The sequence below is a fragment of the Mauremys reevesii genome, linkage group 10 (assembly GCF_016161935.1).
Source record: "Mauremys reevesii isolate NIE-2019 linkage group 10, ASM1616193v1, whole genome shotgun sequence".
Lineage (NCBI taxonomy): Eukaryota > Metazoa > Chordata > Testudines > Geoemydidae > Mauremys > Mauremys reevesii.
In genome coordinates, this window is record NC_052632.1 from 38,154,830 (window position 1) to 38,181,664 (window position 26,835).

Consider the following 26,835-nt stretch of genomic DNA (forward strand, 5'->3'; position numbering starts at 1 on the left):
GATGGGGAAAAACCTCCTTGATGGCATCTATCCGTCTATCCAGCAATGTGGCCATCATCACAACCTGATTAGATATGAATATTTCAGCAGGCTTCTAACTTGGGTTAATTTTCAGTGAGACCAGAACCTGATTCGCTGATTCGCAGGGGGTTGGACTAGATGACCTCCTGAGGTCCCTTCCAACCCTGAGATTCTATGATTCTATGTAATATATGAGATTTTGCATTGCAGATGACAACCCCTATGAAAGGGCAGGAATAGTTTGGTGGACTGCCCTGCTTCTGAGAGTTCTGGAGGCTCTGCTTTTGTGTTCTGATAATTGTAGGATAGGGGGTATAGCAGTCATCAGTGGATGAAATCCTGCCTATTGAAATCAATGGGATTTTTACCACTGACTTCGGTGGAGGTAGAATTTCACTTGTGTCTTGTTGGAACTATTTGGTCTATTACAGGGTTGGTCTGGTGATGAGCTTGAGAGGACGATTTGGCTCATATTTGTCCTTTTAACAGGTCTGTAGCAGGGTGGACCCTGCTCCTGCTGTGAGGGGTTTAAAAGTGGCCTGGCAGGGCTTGAGAGCTGCTGCTCTAAAAGCTGGGCTGATTGAGGGAGTGGCTGCAGGTGAGGCCATGCCCCAGACTGAGCCAAGGGCCTTATAAGAAGGCCAGGGAAGCTAGAAGCCCAGACAGTCTCTCTCTGCCTTCAGAGAGAGATGGGCCTGGCTGCTTAGTAGCCAAACAAGGTACCTAGGGTGAAGCAGGGCTGGGGAAAGGCTGGAGAAGCTCCAGCCTAGAAAACCCCAGGCTGCGGCCTAGCAGAGGGCTAAAGGTACTGGGGGTTGCAAGGGGTAAGCAAAGGCAGCAGGTCCAAAACCCCTTTGCCGATGATGAGTACTGGATACTGCAGTTGGCCCCAGCGAATGGGGGCTAGATAGAGACTGGGCAGTAGCCACTACTGAGGCGAAGTGGGGATAGTAGGGTGGGGGGTTCCCGAGGCAGGGGAAACCCTGAGAGAATAGGGGTTACTGCTAGGGGGCAGCACCCCATGTAAAAGGGCACCGGGTCCAGGGAGGGACACGGGGGCCAGAGGACCGGAGGATCACCAGCCTGCAGAGGGCGCTCCAGCGCTGGAAAAGAGCTAATTCCCAGAGTCACCAGCAGGAGGCGCCGCGGGGGTGAGTCCAACCCGTTACAAGGTCAAGTTCTCAAAAGCAAAATAAATTAAATTCATGGTGGAAATATTTTCAAACTACAAAAAATAAGGCAACAAGAAATCATTAAAATGCTTATCCCAGTGACAGCTTTACATCTGGGCAGCATCCTTCGCAGAATAACTAGGTCTGAGTCTGGGAAGAAAGCACTTTGTTCATTTCAAGAAATATCCCAATCAGTTTAGCTTGGTTTCTTTCCCATGAGCTTTCCCTCCATTGAATTTCCAGTTGCTTAGCTCTCACAGCTTGTTTAACTAGATATAGAAGGAATCTTTTCAATTATTGATTCCTCTCCGTTCAAATCTGGGATTCAAGATACTTGAGCAGCCAAATAAAAGTTTGAATTCCATCCAATCTATTTATAAGTATGTTGTAATAGACATGAATGATACTGTAAACTAGGGTCAGGATTAACTGCAGTAGTCCACCCACTTTTGGTGCCTTTAATCTCATGCTGTATATTTTTCTTAAATGCTTAGGGCCAAATTATGATCATTCATTCCAGAGGTATGAAGTAGGAGTTGGAGAGGGTGCAAAGAGCATAAAGGTGAATTCAGAAATAAATGGGATATAGCATGGCATTAGAATAGAGATGTATCCATGTAATCTATCTAGTGTTTATTATACACCAATGTCTGTGGTATGAGTGCTACCAGATCATCAAATCATACAAACAGGCCACAGACTCATGAGTCAAGATAGGAGTCAAGTTTTGCAGACTTGATGGTGACGAGGAGGAACTTGAATGTGATGCAGAAAAAAGAGTGGAAAGCCAATGAAGGGATTTGAGGGAGAGGGGAGAAGAGTTTGCCTTGATTGAAGCTGCAGGAAAAATGATAACTTTAGCATCAGTGTTTTGGATTGATTGGAGTTTGGAGAGGTGAAATGCAGAGAGACCAGGAAGAAGATTGCAGCAGTTGATGCAAAAGAAGCCCAGGGTTTTATTAGCAGAGATGGAAAAGAAAGGACAGACAGCTTGTGCACTACTGACAGTGTCTCCCAAAAGTGCTGGGATTCTTGGGCAACAGCTACAAGATGGCCTCAAAAGGGCAAACCATGCCCATGCAACAGGTCATATGTGAAAGCTCCTCCATAATACAGGCTCTGTAATGTGACTTGAGTTTGGCGGTCTCATCATGGTTCCTAGTGGACAAGTAGGCACATCACAAAACCACCAGCACAACTGGTACAGCTTGGGGTCCATTTTTGCAGTCTCAGCAATGTAGTCAAGGATTCTCTGGGGCATGGCGGCTGAGCTCTCCTCTCAGCCCTGGAGATGAACCCTTCAGGGGTATGTGCATACATGAATGGAGGGAGAAGCTTGCACTGACACTGACAATGGTATAGCCATTCTGTATATATTATTATTATTTATTATTTGTATTGAGGTAGCACATAGAAGCCCCAGTTACGGTCTAGGATCCTATTGTGCCAGATGCTATATGAACATAGAAAAAAAAAGATGCTCCCTGCCTCAAAGAGCTGACAATCTAAACAGAGACCTTCAGCCTCCAGCCCTGTTCACTAAAGAAACAGAGTGTTTTTCAGTAGATCAAATGTAACTGCTCAAGAGAGTCAGAAATGTATGTCTGCCAAGACCAGAATATAATCAGGAGAGAGACAGATGGATCCACCTCTCAAAATATTGCACACAGAGACAAGGAAGGGTGTAATGTAGCAAAATGTCTGTTTTAATGTTCCCCATAAATGTCAGTCAATGATAATATGCAAACAGCACTAAATAATAACTATTAATATTGTTGTTTGATGTTAATTAACTTCAGTGCTTCTCATCCTTTGTGATACCACAACCCCCTTTTCCCATTGGGAATACCCTGAGAGCCCCTCCCATTTAACAATATGGGAAAATCAGTCTGGTTGTTAATTCACAGTTTGAGAAAACATTAATTAATTAATATGTTGTATTTGCATAGTTCCTTTCATCCCAGGATCCCAACCTGGGACAAAAATCATTATTTTTTAGTCAAGGTGGGTAAAGGATTGTTATTTTTGTTTCACAGATGGGGAAGCTGAGGAACAGAGAGAATAAATGAACTGCCCAAAGTCATATAGTGACTCAGTGGCAAAGCAGAGGACCCAGTCATCTAACCACTGGACACACTGCCTTTAGCTTTAACAACTCAAGTTCTAAAGGTCTGGTCCAATGCCCATTAAAGTCAATGGAAGTCTAATCATTTTGAATCAGGTTCCACATGCAGAAAAATTAGAGAGAGACAGAAACATTTTTTTAAAAAACCAAGAACATATTATTTTAAATCATCTATTGAAAACTATGATAACTTTGCATGAGGACTCTAGCTTACTGACTTGTTAATGCAATATGAAGTGTTATTGCCATTTTGGTCCCAGGATATTAGAGAGACAAGGTGGGTGAGGTAATATCTTTTCTTGGTGGTGAGAGAAACAACAGAAGTTGGTCCAATTTATCACTTACTTTTCTCTCTAGTTAATGTAATGTCTTACTCGGACCTCAAGAGGGTGCTCTGACACTTTCTGCACACCATACAGTACTCAATATTCTCTCCTGTGAATACAAGTTAGAATATCTATATATACTCTGTTTAAAATGAAAAGCATTTGCAAACATGAAAAATCCTCACATTCTTTGACATCCTGGTAAAATGAAACACAGTGATACTGGACTCACACAATAGAGTAAGGCCTTGTGGCATACACAAATGACTGGATGTTTCCATCTTCTGGAAGGGAGTTAACCATCATAAGTGTATAACAAACTCATCTGTTGATTTTACCTGATCACACAGAGTATTATCTTAAAGATCTATTTGTTAGTTCACATACCTAGGAAACAGCTCCTTCCCCGTCTCTTCCTGTGTTTTCCTCTCTGTTTTCTTTGCTACTTATTCTTTTTCTACCTGTCTCTCTGCCTCCATCCCTTTCTCTCCCCACTTCTGTCCATCTGTTTCTGCCTGACACACTGATCTTTTCTCAGGTCCTCCATCTAGAGTTTTAATATAGCCATTTCTGTAAAGCTATTTCCCCCAAATTTCCATCTGTTGACAGGTTTTACAGAAAAAGATGTTCTGAAAGCAGATGGACATTAGCTCACAACAGCTGGGCCAAGGGATGATGTTCTTTTCCATTTTAGGTAAATTCCTTTCCTTATCTACCTGGAGTGAATTTAGTTCTGGCACTGAACTGTCAGCCTTGAAAACTTCAGCTCTGGTACACTGTGGGCAGCAGGAGTGCATGCTTCTTTCACATTGCCTTGTTAATATGCATCAAAACTGGCCTCTTGGAAGTTGAGATACATTGCTATGGCCACATGGGAAGCTTGCCATAGAGCTTGTCCTGGGGTTTCAATCCAGCACTTCACAGCAGAGTGATATTAAAAATCATCTCTATGTTGATGATTTGAAAATCTTGCATTCCACCACTAAACTGTCTGCTTCCATCCATTCCTATGTGCCTCTTGGATGCTTTGTCATCATCTTAAATTGAACATGGCTAAAATGGAACTCTTTTTCTTCTCTCCCAAACCTTCTCCTCTTTTCCCCTTCTCTTCCTCTGTTGACAACACCATCATTCACTCCATCACTCAAACCCTCAATCTTGGAGTTGTTTATGACTCCCCCACTTTATCTTGTCCCACACAGCCAGACCATATCCCAATCCTGCCACTTCTTCCTTCTTAGCATCTTCAAGATCCATCCTTTCCTTTTCCTGCCATCACTATTGACAAATCTCTAAGGCCATGTCTACATTACCACTTTTGTCGGTATAACTTATGTCACTCAGGGATGTGAAAAAACATACCCCTGAGTGACATAAGTTACACCAACAGAAGAACTGATGAGCTTCTCCCACAGAAATAGCTACCACTGCTCATAGAGGTAGTTTTATTATGCCAACAGGAGAGTTCTCTTCCATCGGCATAGACCGGCTACACAAGCAATCTTACAGTGATGCAGCTGCATCGGTGCAGCTGTGCTGCTATAAGCTGTCTAGTGTAGACATGGCCTAAGGGCTTGTCTACACATACAGCACTGCAGCTGCACCACTGTAGCGCTTTAGTGAAGATGCTACTATGCCAACAGGAGAGCTTCTCCCATCGGCGTAGTTAATCCACCTCCCCAAGAGGCAGTAGCTATGTCAGTGGGAGAAGCTCTCCTATTGACATAGCACTGTCTATACAAGGGGTTAAGTCAGTATAACTATGTTGCTCAGGGGTGTGGACTATTCACACCCCTGGGTGACGTAGTTATACCAATAAAGGTCTGTAGTGTAGACCTGGCCTAAGGCCTTGGCTACACTGGCGCTTTACAGTGCTGCAACTTTCTGGCTCAGGGGTGTGAAAAAACACCCCCCGAGTGCAGCAAGTTACAGTGCTGTAAAGCGCCAGTGTAAACAGTGCCCCAGCGCTGAGAGCGTGTCTGTAAGAGCTCTCTCCCAGCGCTGGCGCCGCGACCACGCTCGCACTTCAAAGCGCTCCTGCGGGAGCGCTCCTGCGGCGGCGCTGTACAGCTGCAAGTTTAGCCATACCCTTAGAGTTGGCCCTCACCACTTCTGCTTGCCAGTGCCTCAGCCTTGCCTGCCTATTTATCAGCTTCTCATAGTTACCTCTGCATCTTCCTCCATATGTCCCCCAAGCACAGTTCAACTTCCCCACAAGTTCACCCTCAAGGCAGTACCCTGTTCGCACGTAATCACCTTTTAAAGACTCACTTCTGCTATGCTGCCTATAGTGAATCAAGTTGGCATATATATAAATTCTATATAATTTGCCTATTGTTGTTCCTGTTCCATTTTCCCCTAATTTCTGTCTGTTTGTCTTTAAATTGTGTGAGTGCCTCCAGGACTTTCCTTCCTGAGTGTTTAGAATGCTCCCAGCAGACAAGAGGTACTACTGTAAATTATTATTAGTATTAGTATAGAATTAGGCTTGGCAGAATTACATTTTTATTTTTTTGTAAATTTGATGGATAATATCAATGTTGATTTTTAAGCATTTTTTAAAATGTTTATCTATTTAAATTTTCAGTTTCACAGTGGGGCTGCAGGGGGCTCCCTACCCATCAGAGGGGCCTTGGAATACCAGATCCCTAGGGGAAGGCCGCACTAACCGGGCAGAGCAGAGACCACTCCCATCCTCACAGTGTCTTTGACCTGTTTGATTACAATTGATGGATGTTTTATTTAGTTTATTTCTGTGTGTATGGAGAATTTTACTTTTAAGGACAATATAATATAGAATCCTACCAAGCCTATATACAATAAGTAGGGCTTCTGACTGTAGGTTTTAACCAACAAACACCAATAAATACCCCACCAGATACAGAAAAATGAAATCAGTGTTTATCCAATAAACACCAGAAATGTTTAGTCAGTTCATGTTAACGTCACCTCTTTCCAGTGCAGTTTGTTTATGTAGGTAATGTCCCTGCTCCCTGCTTTGTACCTAGGGGCTTGTTTACATGGAGCAGTAATGAGCATCATAGGGGGTGTGATTTCTAAACTGCACTAATGTGTTGTGCATTAATTGGTCTGTGTAGACCCTCCTTGTGCACACTAAAGATTCCCTAGTTTGCTTTAATGCAGTGCTATATACAAAGAGAGAGCCCCCTAAACCCCCAATTTTTGGACATCTATATAGAATTTTTAAAATGTTCAAAATAAATCCTGAACAATTACATTAATAAACCCCTCAAAACAGCAGGGCTGCCCAGAGGATTCAGGGGGCCTGGGGCAAAGCAGGGGAGTTGCGGTGCTTGTACTCACCCGGTGGCAGTCTGGGTCTTCGGGGGCAGGAGACCCTTCAGTTGCTCCGCATCTTCAGCAGCACTGAAGGGCCCCCCTGCCGCTGAAATGCCACCGAAGACCCAGACCGCTGCCGGGCCAGGGCTCGCGGGGCCCCTGCGGGGCCTGGGGCAAATTGCCCCACTTGCCCCCACTCTGGGCATCCCTGCAAAACAGAAGTTGTATGTGATAAGGTGACAAAGACTCCTATGGCACTTTATAGATTAACAGACGTAGCGGAGCATAAGCTTTCATGGGTGAATACCCATTTCGTCATATGGATGCAGGGCCGCCCAGAGGGGGGGGCAAAGGGGGCAATTTGCCCCGGTCCCTGGGCTCCGCAGGGGCCCCCAAGAGAAGAGCGGAAGCTCCCGCCTCCGCCCCTCTCCTGGAGCCTCGGTGCATCGAGCGCCGAGTCTCCGGCTGAGCCCCGCCCCGCTCAGAGCGGCGTAGGGAGGGGGCGGGGCTGCGAGCTCCGGGCTGAGTTCCCAGCCCCACCCCCTCACCACGCGGCTCTGAGCGGTACAGAGCTCAGGCCCCGCCGGAGACGCGCTCGGGTAAGGGGGCGGGGCGGGAAGCGGGACCCGCCGCCAAAGCGCAGCCCGGTCTTCGGCGGTGGGGGGCCCCTTCTGTTCCGGGACCCGCCGCCGAAGTGCCCCGAAGGCCCCCCCCCGCCACCGAATTACCGCCGAAGACCGGGCTGCGCTTCGGCGGCGGGTCCCGCTTCGGCGGTAATTCGGCGGCGGGGGGCTCCCGCCGCGGGTCTTCGGGCCACTTCGGCGGCGGGTCCCGGAACAGAAGGGCCCCCTGCCGCCGAAGACCCCGGGCCCCCGGAATCCTCTGGGCGGCCCTGTATGGATGTAGACATGTGATAAGGTGTGTACCCCACACAGGGCCTGAAAGGGTTAATGTGGGCCTGTGGCACCAATTAGATACCTGGCTGCACTTGGAGGGAGAGCCAGATTTAACTGAATAAGAAGTCTGATGGGCTGGAATAGGCTGGATTGTAAAGCCAGGAAGTTTGCATAGAAAGAGTCTGCAGGGAGAGTCTGCAGTCACTCTCTGGGAGCCGAGAGCAGCGGGAGGTGAAATCCCAGGAGGGAGAATGAGCCCGGGGTTCTAGCCCTAGAAGAAAGGTCAACCCCAGAGAAATTGTGGGGAAAGGAATCCTGAGAAGGCTAGGTAGGAAGAAGCCCAGGGAAACAGCAGTAAGGGATAGGTCTGTGCAGACATTAGCTGCTTGTATAGGCACCCGAGAGTAGAGGGTGGACCTGGGTTCCCATACCAGCCACTGGGAAGTGGCCCAGGAGCACTGGAGATGCCAACCAGACAGCTGGTCTTGTTACTTTGGAAGGGGAGGACTATAGTGACATGGCCAGAGGGCTGAGTCATGAAGAAGGAGCACCCTGAGTCCTGGAGAGAGATGGGTCACGGTGCAAGGAAGGGGGCATCAGACCTGAGTGGAGCTAATCCCCAGAGACGGCCACAAGAAGGCACCTCTCAAGGTGAGTGAACCCTGTCACACCCTAGTAATAAGCAAGGAGGATCAGGTCAGGAGAACACACACACATGAAAAGTTGTCTACCGGGGTGTTGGAAAAGTTGTTAAAATGCTAACCCCTCTCAGAGAAGCAAAGGCATAGGTCTGATCAAAGGCTGAAAGGCTGACAATATGGAATTCACACTCACAGATCAATACATTGATGGAATCCTTAGTCTAGAAGAAAAATATTGTAGACTGATGATGTATGACATATAGGCAAAGTGATGGATACTAAAAGGAAGTGCTTGAGTGCTCTCTCTGTTCCATCGGTGTAGGGTCTTAAGCTGTAGGCTGTGTTCTCCCCAGTGCTGCTCTGTATGTAACCACAGGATGGTGTATGGGGGTGCGCCCTCTCTATCTGGGACCCCAACTTGATACAGGGGCCTTGCCCATTGTAACTCTGGCAGCTCCCCTAATTCTATAAATGCTCTTTGTCCCGTTGGGTACTTTCCCATCAGTTTGTAATATTTGCAGTGATTAATAAAGGGGTCAATTCCATTCCCTTCCCTATGCCCAATGGAAACATAAAACTTGGGTGAGAGGCAGGATTTGGAGATCCTGCACAGGGTGTGCAGCATCCCCTGGGCTCTGTGGAGCCCAGATCCCTGGGTTCTCTCTGTGCTGTCATGCAGTAGGATACGGGGTAGGGAGACACAGAAGGTGGATCAGAAAAGAAGTGGTGGATCCACTCTTACACAGATCCACAAATCATTGTTTCCCATAATGTGGGAGCTGTAGCTTCAGCAGTGGGTGCAGGAGCAGCTGTACGGCCAGTGATGGGAGGATCCCTTCCTTTGTGGAAGCCTGTCACATCCAGCCCAGCCTCTCAGGGTATGTCTAAACAGCACACTAACCCTGGGATCTGACTCAGGTCTAAGCCTAAACCTCCCTTCTATCCAGACAGAAATTAGTTTGACTTAGGCCAGTAGCCCCTCTACTCAGGACCACAGACCCTGCTAGGGATAGGTCAGAGCCCAAGTCTCTCTGTAACATGAGTCAAAGCCCAGGCATTTTGCAGTGTGGTCACGGCTCAAGCCCATGTCCCCAAAATCAGGTGTGGAGAGTCTGCCAGAAGTATCCCACAAGCCCCTGGGGCTTTGCTTCCCAGCCCTTGAATTACAAAATTTGCCACTCACTTCCCAGGAACCAGAAGCAACCTCCTGATTCAAATGTAGCTGCTCAGCATTTAACCCTTCATTTCCATGTGGGCTGCTCAACTGGAAACACAATCAATGCTGACATGTATTAGCTATGGACAGCAGTACGATAAAGTTCTAACTGGCCAGAGAAACACAGCCAAATTCTGGTTAATCTCTGGTGCAAGGCAAGCAAGACATATGACGTTAGCAACAGTTCGAGAAATGATCGTGTCTACAAAACTATATCCAAGAAGCTGGCAGCATTGGGGATTGGCTGGATAACCAAACAACACAGATAATGCATCAAGCAGCTGAAGACAGAGTACCACAAAGTCAAGGATGCCAACAGCACCACTGAGAACTCTCCATATGCATATCTCTTTTATGAGAAATACAATTGGTTACTTGGAACTGTAGCAGGCACTGAACCCACAGTGGTGCATAAGAGTCTCCTGAGCAGGGATGGTGACCTTATTAACACTCCCCTCCCCCAATCACAGGCACCACTGGAGGAGAGACAGCCACTAGATGAAGGGCAAGAAGTGACTCTGGAGTTGAGGCCAGTAACTGAAGAGGTTATGCCACTAGAGCAGCTACCTCATATCCTGAGTCTGTACTTGGAGGACCTATCTGGGGATGGCCATGGGGTGCAGCCTGCTGAGGAACCGGCATCAGAACTAGCACCAGAGCAGGAGCCAGATCCTGGTAAGTTTCTGCTGCCATGTTTATTGTTATTAATATATGGATGGGAGGAATTTCTGGCTTATGAGCCTATTAACTTATTTATACAAGCCAGGATTTTTATATGCTGCCATTCAGGGTGGAACTCAAGCAATTTGCCTAGTACTCCCCACCCCCTTCCCCACAATGCTAGTGGGATTCAAAATGCAAGCTGCAAAAAGAAGAATTTAATAAGCATTTTTCCTAAAATTGTTACTAGTTAATCATTGATTTTTATACTTATGGTTTGGGGCTCCACAATTCATAGCGTCATGTACCTCTTCCATCTAATACAGTGTACCTTATAAACTGGCTATGCACACACTGTTCCTGACTATTGTGTAGGGGGAGACTATTGTCCCCAGAAGCAGTGGAAATAGCAGAATGCCAAAGCACAATATTTGTCTATCTACAAAAATGCTTGCTCAATGGGGAAAAATGTGTATTTGGCGCTAAACTGAAAATAAACAGACTTTAAACACCTGGACAAACTGGGTGGAAAATGCTACCTCATCAGAATGGTAACTTTTCATGTGCACTTTGCACTAGGATAAATAAGTACACAAGGTGCAGGGCAACGAAGAATCAGACCCCTGGCTTTACTCATGTAGTTCTCTTGTGGTTGTGTTCTTCACTGAGTGAGATTCCCTTTGGTGACTCGTTGATCCAGATCAAGACAAAGTTTTACTTTTATTATTTCGCCAACTACTAACTATTCTGAACTAGCTTTGCTTCTTCAGACCCTGATTGTTTTTGTTTGTTTTGTTTTAACTAAACCTCGATGCTTGGGGAAAAGCGTTCTAATAAATTCACCATCATGCAACAACTGGTGGCTTTCAATTGTGAACTAACAGAGACATTTCAGTTTCCCAGTTCATGTCCCATTTTACCCACGTAATACGCATCAACTAATTTCTTATACCAGTGATGTAGCCCGTGTAGGCAGGGTGCAAAAAAAGACTCTGGTGGACCCAACTCTCATGTACACCACTTCTGGCAGTGCACAGGGTGTAAATATAAGTTAGATTTACAGTAAAGTACAGTTGATTGAAAAATGGATTTTTAGGTCCTGCTAAAATAATTGAGAATTCAGAAAACATTCCTCCTAATTCAGGATGAAAAGGCAAAATTTTGAATTATTTTGTGAAACAAAAATCTGAAAAAAATTAGTTTTGGGCCAATCAAAATGTTTCTCTTCTGTGAATTTGAAATGTTTAGTTTCAGTTTCAACCCTTTTTACTTATTTTATTATAAAATACTTTTTGAAATGAAAAGTTGTTTTGAAATGAAAAATTGAAACTTCATTCCTAAAATGTCAAAGGTCATTTCAGCATTTTCAAAACTTTTTTCAATTTTTTAAAATATTTTTGCCAAAATTGATACAATTTTGTGAAAAATGTCAATTTTTACTACAGGGCATTTTCCGATGGAATACTGTTTTGATAAAAATGTTCTGACCAGCTCTACTGTCAAGTCCTTTTACACTGTTGGAATAGTGTAAAGGGGATAGTGTAAAGAAGAATTGCCCTCTCTCTCTCTCTTTCTTTCTCTCTGTCTCACACACACTCTCTAAATAAGGATTATCTTGAGCTCTGCTATTTTCCACTCATGCTGGAGATGGCCTGGCATAGATGAACAGGCTAATTGAAACATAAGCCCATACAACTGAAGTAACCTGCTTCCATTGCACAATGAGCAGTCATGCTCAGTGGTATTACTTGCAATTATCGGACTACTGGGAATCAAGGGTCTGTTTAAAAGGGCTATACAAATACAAATGTAGTGAACCATGCATGTCAGAATTATTGGTGAAGATTCCAGGGTGCTTTAGGCAGAAACATTGTACAGGACTGGTTCTGCTCCTGGCTTTGCCATGGACTTGGCCAAGCTACTTCCTCTTTCTGTGTGCCTCAGTTTCCCAACTTGCAATGTAAAAATTGGGACTACATCACAGGAGAGTCATAAGCCTTAATTTATCTCTCTGATGTGCTTTGAGATCTTCAGATGAAAGATATTAAAGAAACTCAAAATGGAGGAAGACCAAAAGGCAGTTAGGGGTCTAAATGCCACTGAAAGTCAATGGCAATTGGGTGCCTAACTCCCATTGGTGCCTTTGAAAATCCCTCCAGAATTATTAGTTCTGTATTCATCACTGGGCAGAGAGAGGGGTAACCTAGCGAATGGGGCTGAGAATTAGGAAGTCTTGAGTTGTTTTATGTGGCTTATAATTAACAATTATTATTTTATATTTCAAATGTAGTATAAATCAGTATGGGCTAGTGGACTTTCCATGGCCCTCATTCAGCAAGGCACTTAAGCACATACTTGAGTTTAAACACATGCTTAACTCTCATTGACTGCAGCAGGAGAAGGGGAGAGGAAAGATTACTTTAAAAGTGAGGGGGAGAGGCAGGGAGGATCAGATGGGAAGGTCGCAGACATTACAGTATGATGAGTAAAACTGAAGGAGGGTGAGATCTCAGGAGGGTTCTGGTTTGGCATAACACCTGGGGCTGAGGAATGCAAACCAGAGCAAGGCTGCCACCTCAAACTGTGTCTCAACCTGTTTGTTAATTATTAATTATTTATTAAGTATTATTGTTTTGTTTGTAATGCAGTAGGGCCTAGGAGCCACAGTCATGGGCCAGCACCACATTCTGCTAGGTTGTGTACAAATACAGAACAAAAAAAGGCCCCTGTCCCAAAGAGCTTACAAGCTAAGAGACAATAGGTGGAGATAGACAGACAGATAGGGAGCACAAGATCGCTTTCCTACAGCTCTGCCTGCTGCATCACTTATTGCTAATGAAACCTGGCAACAGTGATAAGTCTGTTAGAAGTTCTGGAGCCCAGCAACTTGCACAATAGGCACCGACTCCATGGGTGCTCCAGGGCTCAAGCACCCACCAAAAAAAATAATGGGGTGCTCAGCACCCGCAGGACCAGATTAATCTTTTGTGGTCCCAGGGGGCAAAGAGACACACCCACCGGAAAAACAAAATTCAGCACCTGTGACTCGCACAGTGAACCATGTCACACAGACAGGAGTTTAGCCCAGCTGTGGACCTGGTAGAAGCAAATGAGTTATTACAACTGCTCATCCAGAGATCTACTGGCCCTGGAGTAGGGCTCTCCAATGTGGATCCAGCCTTGGGAAAGACACAGGAAAGAAAAAACTAAAGGAGTCATGAATAGTGCATTGGCTCCCAGGTCATGTGAGGGGACCACCCAGGAGAGACAAATGCTCTGATGAACCCATAGGAGGCATCTATGAGCCAACAGATTCAATGGAGAGTCAGAAAGTACCGAACATGAGTCTGTCAAGATGTCAAGCTTGCTGGAGAGCCCAAGAACTGAGAATTATCCTGAGGCCAACTCTGCACATTGAAAGAGATTCTGAGACTCAGAACACGAGTTAATAAAGAACTCTTTCCTATACCTAGACCTGCTTGTAGCATCACTTATCATCAATGAAGCAGTCATTACAGCAAGATTGCCATTAGTGTTGCTTATTACAGAATAGAGCTCTAGATGCCTGTGTGTTAGTAACTTTGACTGCTGGCATCTCTGTTTAAATTTTCTTTTTATTAGCAGGGCAAAGGGGACTATTCCAAAATCTCTTGAACACTTCTGGATGGATTCGTTGCCTGGGGACCCCATAGCCACCCTGTGTCCCCTCCTGCATTGACTGTATCCATTATGCCATGTGAAATGGAAGAGGGTGAAGAAGACTGATTGTAAAGCACCAGGGAAGGGCATTCCTTGGGCATTTCCAGTTGGAAGGATGATTGCATGGGAGCCCCTGTATTATCATCCCTTCTGCCTCCCCCTAGCTTTTCCAGAGGAGATCAGAAGAGCAAGGTCAGGGAAGCAGCTGTTTTAATTGAACCTGAAACAAATTGATTCTTTTCCTGGGTTTATAGCAGCCAATTGGAGATGAAGTGCGCCTGAGCCCCCACAGCAGTATGGTCCCAGAGGCAACTCCCTTGTCTCAGATGGTTTCCTAACAACCCTTTCGCTGCTCATATCCTCTGCATGCATTAGGCAGTTTAATTTCATGCAAGATTAACGAGTGTATTATTATCACATGGAGTTTCTTTCCTCAGAGAGAAGAACACATACGTTTATTTACTCGCCTTGAAGTGCTTCCCAGCAGATGAGGACTCCAACTAGTCTGGACAAGCCCTGATACCTCTAAACACTGGATCGCTGCCACACATGAGACTATCAAATATTCAGTCACTTGAGCATCACCTCTCTGTTGCCAGCAGGGCAGATGCATTTAGGAGCACAGGGCTGATCCAGCAAAGTGCTGAGTGCCACTTGAAAAAATCAGCATGTTGTCAATTCCTGCTGGAGTCAATAGGAGTCAAGGACACTTATTTAGCACCTCATGGGGCACTGTGCACCTTTCAGGATCAGGCCCATAAGGTTTACCACACTGGATCACACCAATGTCCATCCATTGCAGCATCCTGTTTCCAGCACTGTCCGAAGCCTGATGATTCTGAGTAAGGCAAAATGTCCCTAGTAATGCATCTAGCAAGTCGTGTGGCACTATAAATGGGTGGAAGGATTCATTCCTGACCTCTGATCGGCTGATGCTCTGGAGAATGAGATTTGATTACAAACGTCATAGGACCAAAGAAAGTCTCTTCTGAGTCCATGTGAATACATGATTCTATATACTTTGAAATTATACCTGAAGTGCATGTCATGAGAAATACCAGGCACTCCTTGAATCAAAGCGCTGAGGCTTTATTTTGAGCTACACAACCACCAGCTTTATTGATCATGCCCACCCCGCATAGGGACCCACCCAGCACTGACAAAGCTCTCAAAATCCTGTTCCCTGCCGCATTGAACTCTCAGTATAAGACCTCGCTTGGATTTTTGGGGGTCTGCTTTCATAGATAGTTGGCCCAAAATCCTGGTTAGGATTGTGAAGTAGATTTCCCCAGAACATTACAGATACAACCTAACAGGATTGGATGTGGCATATGTCCTCACACAAGGAGCATGTGGCTCATGCAGCAGGAATCAAGCCTCATATGGTTCAGCTTGATAACCCATGCCCAGACTGCAATGTGATGACTGGCTGAGACCCGAGAAGGGATGATGTGACACAGAGATTGAGAGAGGCAGAGGGAGTGACCTTGTTGTATCGTATGCATTGACTTTCCGAATTACTCCAGAACAAGGTCACCTCGGATGAAAGAAAATAGACTGCATGTGGCAGACAAAATCTCAAGTTACTCTGCACTCCTTACTTTCTCTCCACTCCAGCTCTCCGTTATTAATATGGTTCCTCTTCCCTGTCCCCTCTCTCTTCCTGGTCCTCCTTATTTTAACCAGTGTGTTTTCCTGTAGCCATGCCACCTTGTGTGGGACTGTCAGTGCTCAGAGACTAAGCAGAATTGGGCCAGATCAGTATTTGGATGACAGAGCATAAGGAGCATTCAGGGGCTGCAGGGAATGGTGTTAGTGAATCAGCAGGTGGCACTCTGTTCTCTGAGCCAATGAACCAATGTGGTGTCAAGGAGTATTTTGTCAGGCAGGCTTGGGTTGGATGTGCTCCCCAAGGTTCTGACCTCTTGTCATCACGAGGCAGGGCATGGCACTGTTTGTAAGAGTATAGGCTTACGTATAGTTATTATATATATTATATATGTGTGTGTGTGTGTTGTAGAGAGGTTGGCCTCAGTGCCCTGAGCAAATGCTTTATAAGGAGCTCGCATTCCACAGTTTCATCTGGATACACTTCTTCTCCTGAAGCTCTTACCTCGTGGTGTTGAGTGCTGTCAAGCAACTGCTGCCTTCCTGGCTACGGGTGGGGGAGTCACCCCAAGATGACCCCTCACCAAGGTATCATGAGATTTACTTAATGGGTTTTATTGACTGTCCCCTTTATTCCTTGTCCAGCTTCAACTGCATCCTCAGCTCCTTTACCCTTTAGTTCATCCAAGTCCCACATCTTCTTCCTCAATTACTTCATCCCGCTGCTCTGCTGCCTCTCACTTCCTTTCCCTGACCTCCTCATTTGTGGTACAGCTCTAGATTTGATGGCACCACTCACTTCTCTGGTTCTTCTCGCTCTCCCATTCTTTCTCATCCCTCTCACAGAGCTCCCTTCCTGTAATCACCACCTCACCTTGTTTACCAAATTCACTCCCACCTGCCCTGGTCCGAGCCCACAATCCTTCTCGCCCCTCCTACCCATTTATATCCCTGACAGAGCTCCCTCTGTAACATCCCTCCACTCCTTTGCTTCCACCTTCAACTCAAGCCTCTTTTCCGGGTTTGCCTCCTTTCCCCAGTTGCTCCATTCTGGCCATCCCACCAATCCCTAGCCCTGTTTTATCACCCTGATTCCTCTGCTCCTGTTCCTGAAATGCTGCGACTCTCTGGAGAAAATCCAGGCACCACCTCAACTTCTGCCATCCCCACCTCATTCTCTTCATCCATCTTCTGCACTACGCAGCTCTGCTTCTCCCCCAAATTGATTCCTGTGCCTACATTTCTGAATATCTCTTCCCCACCTTTGACTCTCTCAGCAAATCCTTCTCTCCCCAAGAATATCACCAGTTTGGAAATCAGCACCATTATCAGGAACTTTCACTCTCTCCCACCCAGCAACCCCTCTTCCTTTGCTCAAATCTCCACTCTGAGGGGCCTCTCCTTCTTTTACCCTGCCCCCTTGACCACATCTCCTGGGGCCTGATGGCCCTGCTCCCTCCCTCACCTAGTGTTCCTTGCCTTCAGTCATCAACAGACTGTGGCTCCCCTTAGCCTCAAAAACTTCTCCTTAGCCCCAACCGCCCCTCCAGTTACTGGCCCATCTCCTTCCTTCCTTCTTTCCTCCAGACTTCTAGAATGTGCCTCTGCTCTCACTGTCTCCATTGTCTCTCTCATTTTGCCTCTGATCCCCTGCCACTGTCTTCCTTTCCCCACTGACACTGCCCTTCCCAAGGTTGCTCACCAACCACCAGCTCTGGACTTACCCTCTTTTCCAGTCTCATCCTTCTTGTTTTTACCCTCATCTTTGACACAGCTGATTCCCCTTGGTCAGCTCTTGACATCACTACTGCAGCCTGCCTGAATCCAACTACCCTCCCCTCCAATCCCCCCACTATGATGGTGTATGGAAACCATCTCCCTCATCCATTACATCTCCCTCCTTGATCCCCTTTGCTAGCTCCCTCTCACAGCCCACACCAAGTTCAAGCTCCTGATCCTCACCACCTTCTATACTACTGGGCTGTGACCTACATCTCAATTCCCCACCCCTGCTAATCCCCTGCTTGCTCTGCCCACATCTCTCACCTAACCATCCCCTTTGCATTCCTGTCCCTTTTCTTCCACGCTGCCCTTTTCAGCTGGAATTCCCTCCCACTAATGGGCTCTGATCTCCCACAGACAGTCACTTATCTCCTATGGCAGGAGAACATGTCTCCTGGTGTTGCAGCATCCTTCCTTCCCCTCTTTCAAGTCTCTCCTCTGAACATAGGCTTCATAGAAGAAGTATCAGTGTCAATCCACTGCCCAGGGAGTCATCTTATGTATCTGTATTAAAAAATCCCACTGCCTTGCTATTCAATGAATCCACCTTCTGCTCAGCCAGACCTTTCTGTATCTGCATGGTTGTCTGTTGCTTTTCTATTCAGTGGTAAGCTCTTCCATGCCCTGCGTGGAGCTGAGTACCTCCACTCAACAGTAATGATAAGCAACGGGAGTTCAGAAAGTGCTTTGAGATCTTCATGAAGAGAAAAGGTGCTTGGATACTACAGTGATGGGCACTATGGAAAAACCTATGACAGACAGATCAAAGTATTGTTTTTAATTACTCTGCCTCATTGTTTCCTCCAACCTTCTCTTACTCACTCACTCTCTCATACTTCTCCATTATTTATTACTCTTTCTCCATTCTCTCTCCTTTCATCTCACCTCTCTTCTTTTCCCAAAGTATTTCTAATTAATCTGTCTCTGATTTTCTTCCCTCCAGTGTCAGTCTGTCTTTCCCTGTCTCCTCCCCATCCACCCGCAGCCCCCATCCTCTTCTCCAACTCATCTGCATCCCATCTCCCACTCTGTTCTTTATGCATGAGCTAATTTCAGCTATTCCTTCATATGGGCTAAACGATCCACTCTGTTGTCCTCCAACAAATAAGCTGACAGGGTAATGAATGGCTTTGGATGGTAATTAGTGATGGAGTTGCTAATAATGAAATTCATTTACATTTTAAGCACTGCACACACAGAGAGAGGGGGGGGAAGTAGGACCCTGTCATTAACACCCCCTGACATCCCTTGCCTTAGGGGGAGCTCCCGACCAATCAATTTTAGTGATGCGTAAACTGTTTAACATGATTGCACCTCATCTTCCCCATTTAGGAGGCTGTAATAAGCAGAGTTTGTTAAGCAGCAATTAGACAATAATGTTGCCTTGGATTTAAATACCCAATCAGTGCAGCACTGTGGAGGCAGGCTCCATAGAAACATGCTGAGATTTCAGGATGCATCCAACCACTGGAGAAGAGGTACAGAATTCTGCACTGGACCATCAAGCCCTTGACTGGCTGCTTTGCTTAGCATCATGTCAGGCATTAGCAAGCATAAATGTGAATTTGGAGACAAATGCTGAGCACCCACAACTGCCATCAATTTCAAAAGTGGGGAGTCAGCCTATAGCATCCCTTGGGATCTGGTCCATATGGCATGGACTGGATTGGGACATATAGCTATAGCCCTATGCCACTCTGAGGCATTGTGCATGATGCCATTCAGAACTCAGGAAGAACATGCATGCTACGCCACCTTTGGAGAAGGGGTAACATCCACTCCCCCCTGCACTCAGCCAGTTCCACTGGCTGATTCAGAAGGGTTGGATTTATTATTTGTATCAGATCAGTCCAGCCCTCCCCCCAAGCACCATGAATTGCCATTGTTCCCAGTTCAAGTGCAGGAACGGTGGGATGGGTAGAGAGAGATAATCTGGTCCCAATACATATGTGGGACCAGATCCTCAGCTAGGGTAAATGAGTGAAGCCCCCTAGACTTCAGCACATATAAACCCATGAGAAAATCTCTACAGCAGGCAGTATCTCTGCTCCTGATCCTGTATCAACCAGGGCACAGCTTGATTCTCAAGACTCTTGAGAGATGTGCAGCATTGTGCTGAAGCAATATGCATTTCTGGAGCTGTTTAATGTCTTATCAAGATTTGTCATTTTCTGTGCCCGCCATAAAGTTTATGCATTGAGTTAATGAGAGCTGCCTCTGCCTTCCCGGCCCTTTATTCTATGTCAATACCTTCCATGAACAGTTGCCAAATTCCTTCCCATTTGTTATCCTAGGCTTTTAGCCTGAAGATGCATCTTTTTAAAAGAAGCAATTTGTGTGAGAAGCTTAATTCATCCCAGCCTGACTGAGAAAGGAGCGGAGCCGCTCTGTGCCTTACTTGAGAATTTCACAAACATTCATCAGACATAAGGGAGAAAAACAACATTGTTTTTCATCATATGAATGAGGAATTCATGTTTTAAAAGTAGCTACTGTGCATGATCACTACAGCAAGGCATTGGACAGGGACATAAGACATCTAGTTCCGTTCCCAGCTCTGCTACATACTGCCTGCGTGACCTTGGCCAAGTCAGTCAGTCTCTCTGTGCCTCAATTCCCCACCTGTACAATGGGGACAATTTGTCCTCTGTCTGTCTTGCCTACTTAGACTGAGAGATGCATATACTGAGTGTATATGCAACCCATAGCACAATGGGGCTCTGATCTCAGCTGGGGCACCTAGGTGCTACCTTTATACAAATAACATCATTAAGGGCCAATCTTTAAGACAATGGGACTAGCCCAATTCTACTCAGCAGGATGGAGCTCACTGGGCAGGAGAGAACATGACAGGATGTGGTGCATCTACAACTGTACCGATCCACCAGCCATCTCTTAGCTAGCACATGTCATCTGTAGATCTCAAAGCCATTTACTAGTTATCATTAACTCCATTTTACAGATGGGGAATTAGTGAGATAGAGAATTAGCCACAGTCATACAACAGGTCAGTAGGAAAGTGGAGTACAGCTCTCTGATTCCCATGCAAGTGCACTGTCCTCCAGATCACACAGCGTCACTGGGAAGGTGCCCCTCACTTCTCCCACCTCCATGGAGAGCAGCCACCAAGCAATTCTGTTCTCACTCCACACTCTTGTGGGGAAAAATTCCCTCCCCCTGCAGCACTGTGGGAAGCCCATGTCCTCAGGCACAGGTTCCAGGCTTTGGCCATAATATTATAACAGGTCAAAGTGTCGGTCCAGGTTTCCCAGACACTCACTGAATGTGGACTGTTTGGGGTAGATTGGATCTGAACACCACTTGTAACTGCACAGCTGGGTTTCATCCAGCCTCCTGCTGACATGAGATCAAGTAGATTTTTAGTTCAGATGAAAATAATCCATGGGTCTCGAGAGGCAGAGCAAACTCAAGTGCAAGTCAATACTCAGGATGTCTTTCCAACTCACATCTCTGCGATGCAGTGGAGAGGACCGCACATGAATTAGGGATTATTCCATAGGTGGAAGTGAATTTAGTGTGGGGAAAGATGCCAGCTTTGGAGGCTGAAGTCTCTCTTTAGCCATGGCATGGTACAACACAGGCAGCATCAGTGCATGCTTCTGCACAGACCTGGAGAGGCTGGAACTGGGTCTGAGGGGAATCCAGTCCCCAGTGCCTATTTGGGTCTTGGAGATCCTGCTGAGACTTACATGTGCTCTCATCTATGTGCTCATGCAGCAAGGCAATTAGTCACCCAGTGTGCATGCAAAATCTACAGCTGGGACTTTCAAAAAAAAACCCTACAGGAGTTAGGCTCATAATTCCCACTCAAATTCCATGGACCTTCGGAACTGAACTCCCATGGCTTCTTTGCAAATCCATGGCTAAGTGTTTGCAAAGATTGCTGGGCTAGGTAAGGAAACCAGCTGAATATTTGTCCCTTAGCATTAGATCTGTGCTGGGGGCACCTGTCCATGAGATTTTGCACACAGACCGCTAAGAGCTGATATCAGCTGGTGTAAGCTGCAGGGGAATCTCCTCCTACCTTCTAGGCAGTCAGTGCCACTTGGTGGTTGAGGATGGTCCTTTACTGAGCCCTGGCATTGGGCTGGATTTCCTAATAGCAAACGAACTGGTGCTGCACATGTGTTTGAATAGGAAATGACCCAGTGGCTTTGCCATGGGACACTCACATGCATTGCGGCCTCCATCACTGGGGGGGTTAATCACAGCATAAAGGTGAGTCTTCCTGCTCTTGGCTGAGCATAGTGAGACAGCTGGGAGGTCCTGAGGCATAGCTGGCTAGCTAAGCACCTGGCTGCACAGACAGGGTAATTACTTGCTTAATTGGGTGCCCAGGCCCACTTGTGCTGCTCTCAAAGGGAGATAATTGTGATTGATTTGAGAGCTCATTTACAACTTGTTTCTTGCTTGGCTCCAATAAGAGCTCAGCCCCTCACTGGATCAGGCCCTCACTCTTCATGTAGGGTACCCATGGCAAGGGTGGCATTGATATTCATGGGCCCTGTTGCTTGGGGAGACAATGAGAACCCTTAATGCACATGATCCCAAATAACTGCCTGCCTCATCCCTGGCACTGACCTTCCAGGAGCCATCCCACATCCCCTGGGAGTCAGCAGGGATCACCAGCTGGATCTTCACTCCTTTCTGTTGTGAAGTGTTGGGAAAGGAGCTGGTGGGCCAGGGAGCTCACTGCTCTCCTCCCCCATGCCTGGGCAGAGGAGGTAGCAGTCCGTGGGGGCTCTTTCCTCCTTCTCTCTCCTGAGGACCCATGTGTCTGAGCCCTCCCCACCAAAGGCTTTCCCTCTCTCCTCTAAAGGGCAGGGAAGATTCACCTTGGGGATTGTCCCTCCCTTTCCATACCGTATGGTCAGGAGGAGGGGAGTAGCCTGATGACTCCCAGGCAGATCTGGGCTCCTCTGTCACCGTCAGCAAAGACTGGAGCTCCGTTCTCTCTTGCATTTAGCACAGGGATAGAGGGAAGTAGGCAAAAGCTACCTTTGTGCTCTCCATAGTGCCAGAGCAGGCTGGGTTGTCCCCTCATCCTTCAGATGTAAGTTAGAGCAACCTCATAACTGCTCTAACTTATGCCTGCCCAGTGCTGGGGCTGGGAGTGGTCTGGCTGTTCCATCTGCCCAGTGCTGGAGCTGGAAATTGGAAAATGTATGGCGGGCCATGAATGCTCACAAAATGGAGGGTTGGGGTGCGGGAGGGGGAGTGAGTGAGGGCTCTGGCTTGGGGTACCGGCTCTGGGGTTGGGCCAGCATTGGTGCTGGGGCCGCTCTGGCCATGCCACCATCCCAGTGCTGAGCAGGGCCGGCTCTAGGCACTAACGTTCCAAGCATGTGCTTGGGGCAGCTCTTTTCAAGGGGCGGCACTCCGGTTTGTTTGTTTTGGGGTTTTTTTTGCTTGGGGTGGCAAAAAACCTGGAGCAGCCCTGGTGCTGAGGCTAGGTCTGGCAGCTCGGCCAGGGGAGGTGCCTTCAGGGGCCGGGTGTCCCACCGGGGGTCAGGCCAAGTGGTGTGGCCCAGGGCTACTGAGGCATGCTGGCTGGGGGTTGGGCCGGGCGATGCAGCCTGGGGAGGCTGGGGCCATGCTGCCCAGCGCTCTGGGGCCAGGAGGGACTAGAGGCGCTAGCCTGGGGCAGAGGCCAGTGGTCACAGTGGGGGCTGGGATCCGGTGGGCATGGAAGGGGCGGGGCCTCCTCAAGCCAGGGGTTTACCCACCGCCCATGCATATGGACGCAGCAATGCAAATTCTGCTTGCAGAGTGCTAGGAGCCTCACGCCACCTCCCACTGGATATTGATCCTTGCCTTCCCGGCGAGGCTGCTTTTCTTCCTTCTTGATATCTCTTTTATTGCATTCATTCACTCCCTCTTTTAGGCAGTGGAATGAGGACATCACCAAATAGCAGGCTCTCCATCCCTCATCACTACTCAGTGGGAAAGCATTCCTGTCAAAGGGAAAGTGGGCCCTGGCACAGAGGGGCCATTCCCTCCTGGGAAGAGATCGAGGCTAATATGGTCCTCATGCTCATTTATTTCAGGGCTCATATGCACTGCCCCACTGCTGGACTCAGACACTGACCTAGGCAGCCCGCTCACCTGAGCTCACTTCCTCTCAAGAGACCCTAGGCAGGGACGGGCCACACATCTCCTGGAGTGAGCAGAGGATTCAGTCTCTGTGGTCATGCACTATGCTGCTCTGAATCACCAATGAGACATTTATCCTGACCCATCTCTGCATCTTGAGGTCTTTAAACCATGATTTGAGGACTTCAATAACTCAGACATAGGTTAGGGGTTTGTTACAGGAGTGGGTGGGTGATATTCTGTGGCCTGCATTGTGCAGGAGGTCAGACTAGATGATCATAATGGTCCCTTCTGACCTTAGAGTCTATGAGTCTATCTCCTCCTAGAGGGGCATGGCTGGAACTCCATGTTCAGTCAGTCCAGAGTTCATTTAACTGCAGCACTGAACCTCAGCAGGACTCTGGGGCACTGTGGGCGTTGACTCACTGCTCTAACTCTGTACCCTCGGTATCCCATCCCTCTAGCCCCTTTCAGACTCCCTCGATGGCAGGAGCACTGTTTCCATGTTTGCTCATCTTCTCTCCACGTTGCTCCAGCCAGGGCCCAGCTCAGCCCTAGCGTTCATCCCCAGGTTTCTAGGAAAGGGACAAATGAGACTAGGCGGTCTGGGCTGAGTTATCCCCGAATACTCTGCTCTGGCGGCTGAAGAGGGAGATTGAATCATGCTAAAAGCCTTATAACCTACATGAGGATGAAATGTCCTATGCTGATCTGTGGGCGGGGTCTGAGGAACGGACGGGGCTTCCTGAACATCTCTCAAGAGATTCCCCATTGACCTGAGGTCAGGGATTGAGGGACAGGGCTCCCTGCACTCCTCACAGGAGACTCCTTGTGACAAACTGGAAATTTCCTGTAATATTTTTTTTGAATCCTGGTTGTACCTCAGTTTCCCCATATGCTGCATTGTTACCCTGTGGGTGCAAAAGAACTGTTTGCCCTCAGGGCACGGTAAGAGGCATAGTTATGAATGCCACCTGGTTGTCTGAGTCAGGATGGGTCATTAAAAAGGACTGGCTGAGGGCGACCCCATTTCAATGGAGAATCTGAGAAGACAATGGAAAGTGCAGTCACCAAGACATTTTAAGGAAGGGCCACTGAGATCTGTGTCCCTTGTGGGGATGCATGGTGTGGGAGCTGATCCAGACAGACAGAGAGAGGCACGAGCAGCAGCAGCTGCCTGTACTTTGCTGACATTTGCAGTTAGCAGTTAATGTCCTTGAGCTGGAGAAATCACCCATGAGAAGGGGCCAGTTTCTCTTTAAGGGGGCAGGACTCCGGAAGCATCATGAAGAGAAAGAGTAGCTTTCCCTCTCCCTCCCCAAGCTGCTCCTGGACTGGGGAAAAGTCAGACTCTCCTTTTGCCAGAGACTGAGGGAAGTGCAGCTGGGGGATGAAGCAGAGGGCTCCGGGCTGGGCTGGGAGGCTGATCAGGAGTGTGGGGAGAGGGAGGAGGAGAGCGTGGGGGAGGAGGAGGAGGAGGAGGGGGAGGATCTGCTAATTACACAAAACAGCTCTGGGGGCTGCTGAAGTCCAGAATGAAGCAAAGAGCAGCAGAAGCGAGTGCTGCAGTAGGAGCAGAGGAGGCACCGGCAGGGATTCCCACCCCGGGGAGAATTCTGCAGCTCCATTCCTTCTGGGGACTGATTCTCCGGCACAGCCAGGAGGGAACTATCTAGGCTTGACAGAAAGTCCTTCACCAGGGGAGGGAGAGCGCTGAGTAGCCAGTTAGAAGAGGCAGAATCATGGAAGAGCAGCACTAAATTTGCCCCCTTTTTCTGCTGACCTGGAGCAAAGGGAGTTTGGAGCCAAGAATAGTCTCTGGGATGGATGCTGGCATTTAGACATCTGATCTGACTCATTTTCCCTCCAGGAAAGGAAAGCAATGGCTGCCAAAGGGGTGGAATCCACACCCATGCCCCCCGTAGCCCAGTCCAGGATGGAGAACTTCAGGAAGGTCAAGACGTCGGAGCAGGATAGCCCACTGCCCTTCCCTGACCTGCCCCCTGGCGTGGTGGAGATGAAAGTGAAGGAGGGCAGCAAGATCAGGAATTTGATGGGCTTTGCCATGGCCAGGATGGAGCTGAAGGGCACCCGGCAGATAGTCTTCAGTGGCTGTGGTCGGGCAGTCACCAAAACCATCACCTGTGTGGAGATCATGAAGAGGAAGCTGGGGGGCCTCCACCAGGTCACCAAGGTGCGTTACAAGACCCTGCTGGAGGTTTGGGAGAACAAGGACCCTCAGCCTGATGGCCAAGTGGAGAACCTGACCGTCCACAAGAATGTGCCCTCCATCTGTATCCTATTGTCCAAGGACCCCCTGGATACCAATGAGATGGGCTACCAGCCTCCGGAGTCCAGGGATGGGCTGTGGGCTGAAGATGGGGGAACAGAGGAAGATAGACTCAGTTCACTCCCACAAGGGGTGAAGAGACCTTTGGCACTTCCGCATGGGGAGCTGGCTAACAAGAAAATGCAGGTACAGGTACCAGAGAGTCAAAAGGGCTTGGGGACTATGGACTACATGCTGGACTATCATCACTGACTCACCCCCACCCCCCAGAGAAATAACCTAAGCCATACGTAGTGTACATAGAAAAGAGATTATATATTGAAGACACTCTAGATTTTTAGACGCTTTGTAATCAATAAAGGGATGATTAAGCCAGTGCCTTGCTTGGTCATGAGTCCTGGTGATCTCGCGTATTGCGTAGCTTTCCCCACAAAGACTCTGATTCATAGACACCACTGCTCCCCTCCACTTCCCCATCCCCTCAACCTTTGCTGCTCTTGGGGTGGGGGCAGTGATCAGCTCTGTTCTCAAGCTGCAGGGAGCTGGCTAATTAGAAAAAACGTGATGAGAGAGATCAATCCAGTGGAGGGGGCAGTAATGCACCAGGAGCAGCTCATTTGCGTGTGGAAGAATGGGGGTGGTTGTCATATAATTGGATGGGCACGAGGCTTTGCATATGGTCCTGGGTGCCAGGTAAAGAACAGGTTCCCTGCCCAGAGAAACTTGCAAACTGAAAGGCAGGAGAGGGCAGGGTCTGACAGAGTATGCTCCAGGGTGTGGCAGTGTGTGGCCACTGAGGCTGGAAAGGGTTAAAGCCCAATGATCATATTAGCTGATGCTGAGGTGAGAGAAGGGTCCTGCTGGGGCTGCTGACCTCAGGCTGTGTGTGTGTATCCATCCGTACATCCATTTCCTGATCCTTCTCCAGAGAAATGGACATGTAATAATTTTAATCTAATATCCCTACAGGCCATAAAGGTGCAAT

General features: G+C 47.7%; 1 protein-coding gene across 10 annotated transcripts in view; it reads left to right on the plus strand.

Annotated features, from left to right (window-relative positions):
- Positions 1 to 26,485, plus strand: part of RPP25 (ribonuclease P and MRP subunit p25) — a 30,106-nt gene extending 3,621 nt beyond the window's left edge. The window contains exons 2-6 of one of the 10 annotated variants that reach the window (XM_039490312.1): positions 3,230 to 3,362; positions 4,254 to 4,338; positions 8,341 to 8,491; positions 9,672 to 10,372; positions 25,431 to 26,485. In XM_039490312.1, the coding sequence (XP_039346246.1) occupies positions 25,443 to 26,102 (660 nt within the window). In that variant the 5' untranslated portion in view covers positions 3,230 to 3,362; positions 4,254 to 4,338; positions 8,341 to 8,491; positions 9,672 to 10,372; positions 25,431 to 25,442 and the 3' untranslated portion in view covers positions 26,103 to 26,485. Of the gene's footprint in view, positions 1 to 3,229; positions 3,363 to 4,253; positions 5,020 to 5,766; positions 6,091 to 8,340; positions 8,492 to 9,671; positions 10,373 to 21,494; positions 21,686 to 21,756; positions 21,778 to 22,101; positions 22,192 to 22,499; positions 22,521 to 24,713; positions 24,934 to 25,430 lie in introns of those variants that run through there. The other 9 variants (XM_039490313.1, XM_039490314.1, XR_005585226.1 and 6 more) reach the window with 9 other exon arrangements.
- Positions 26,486 to 26,835: the final 350 nt, after the last annotated feature.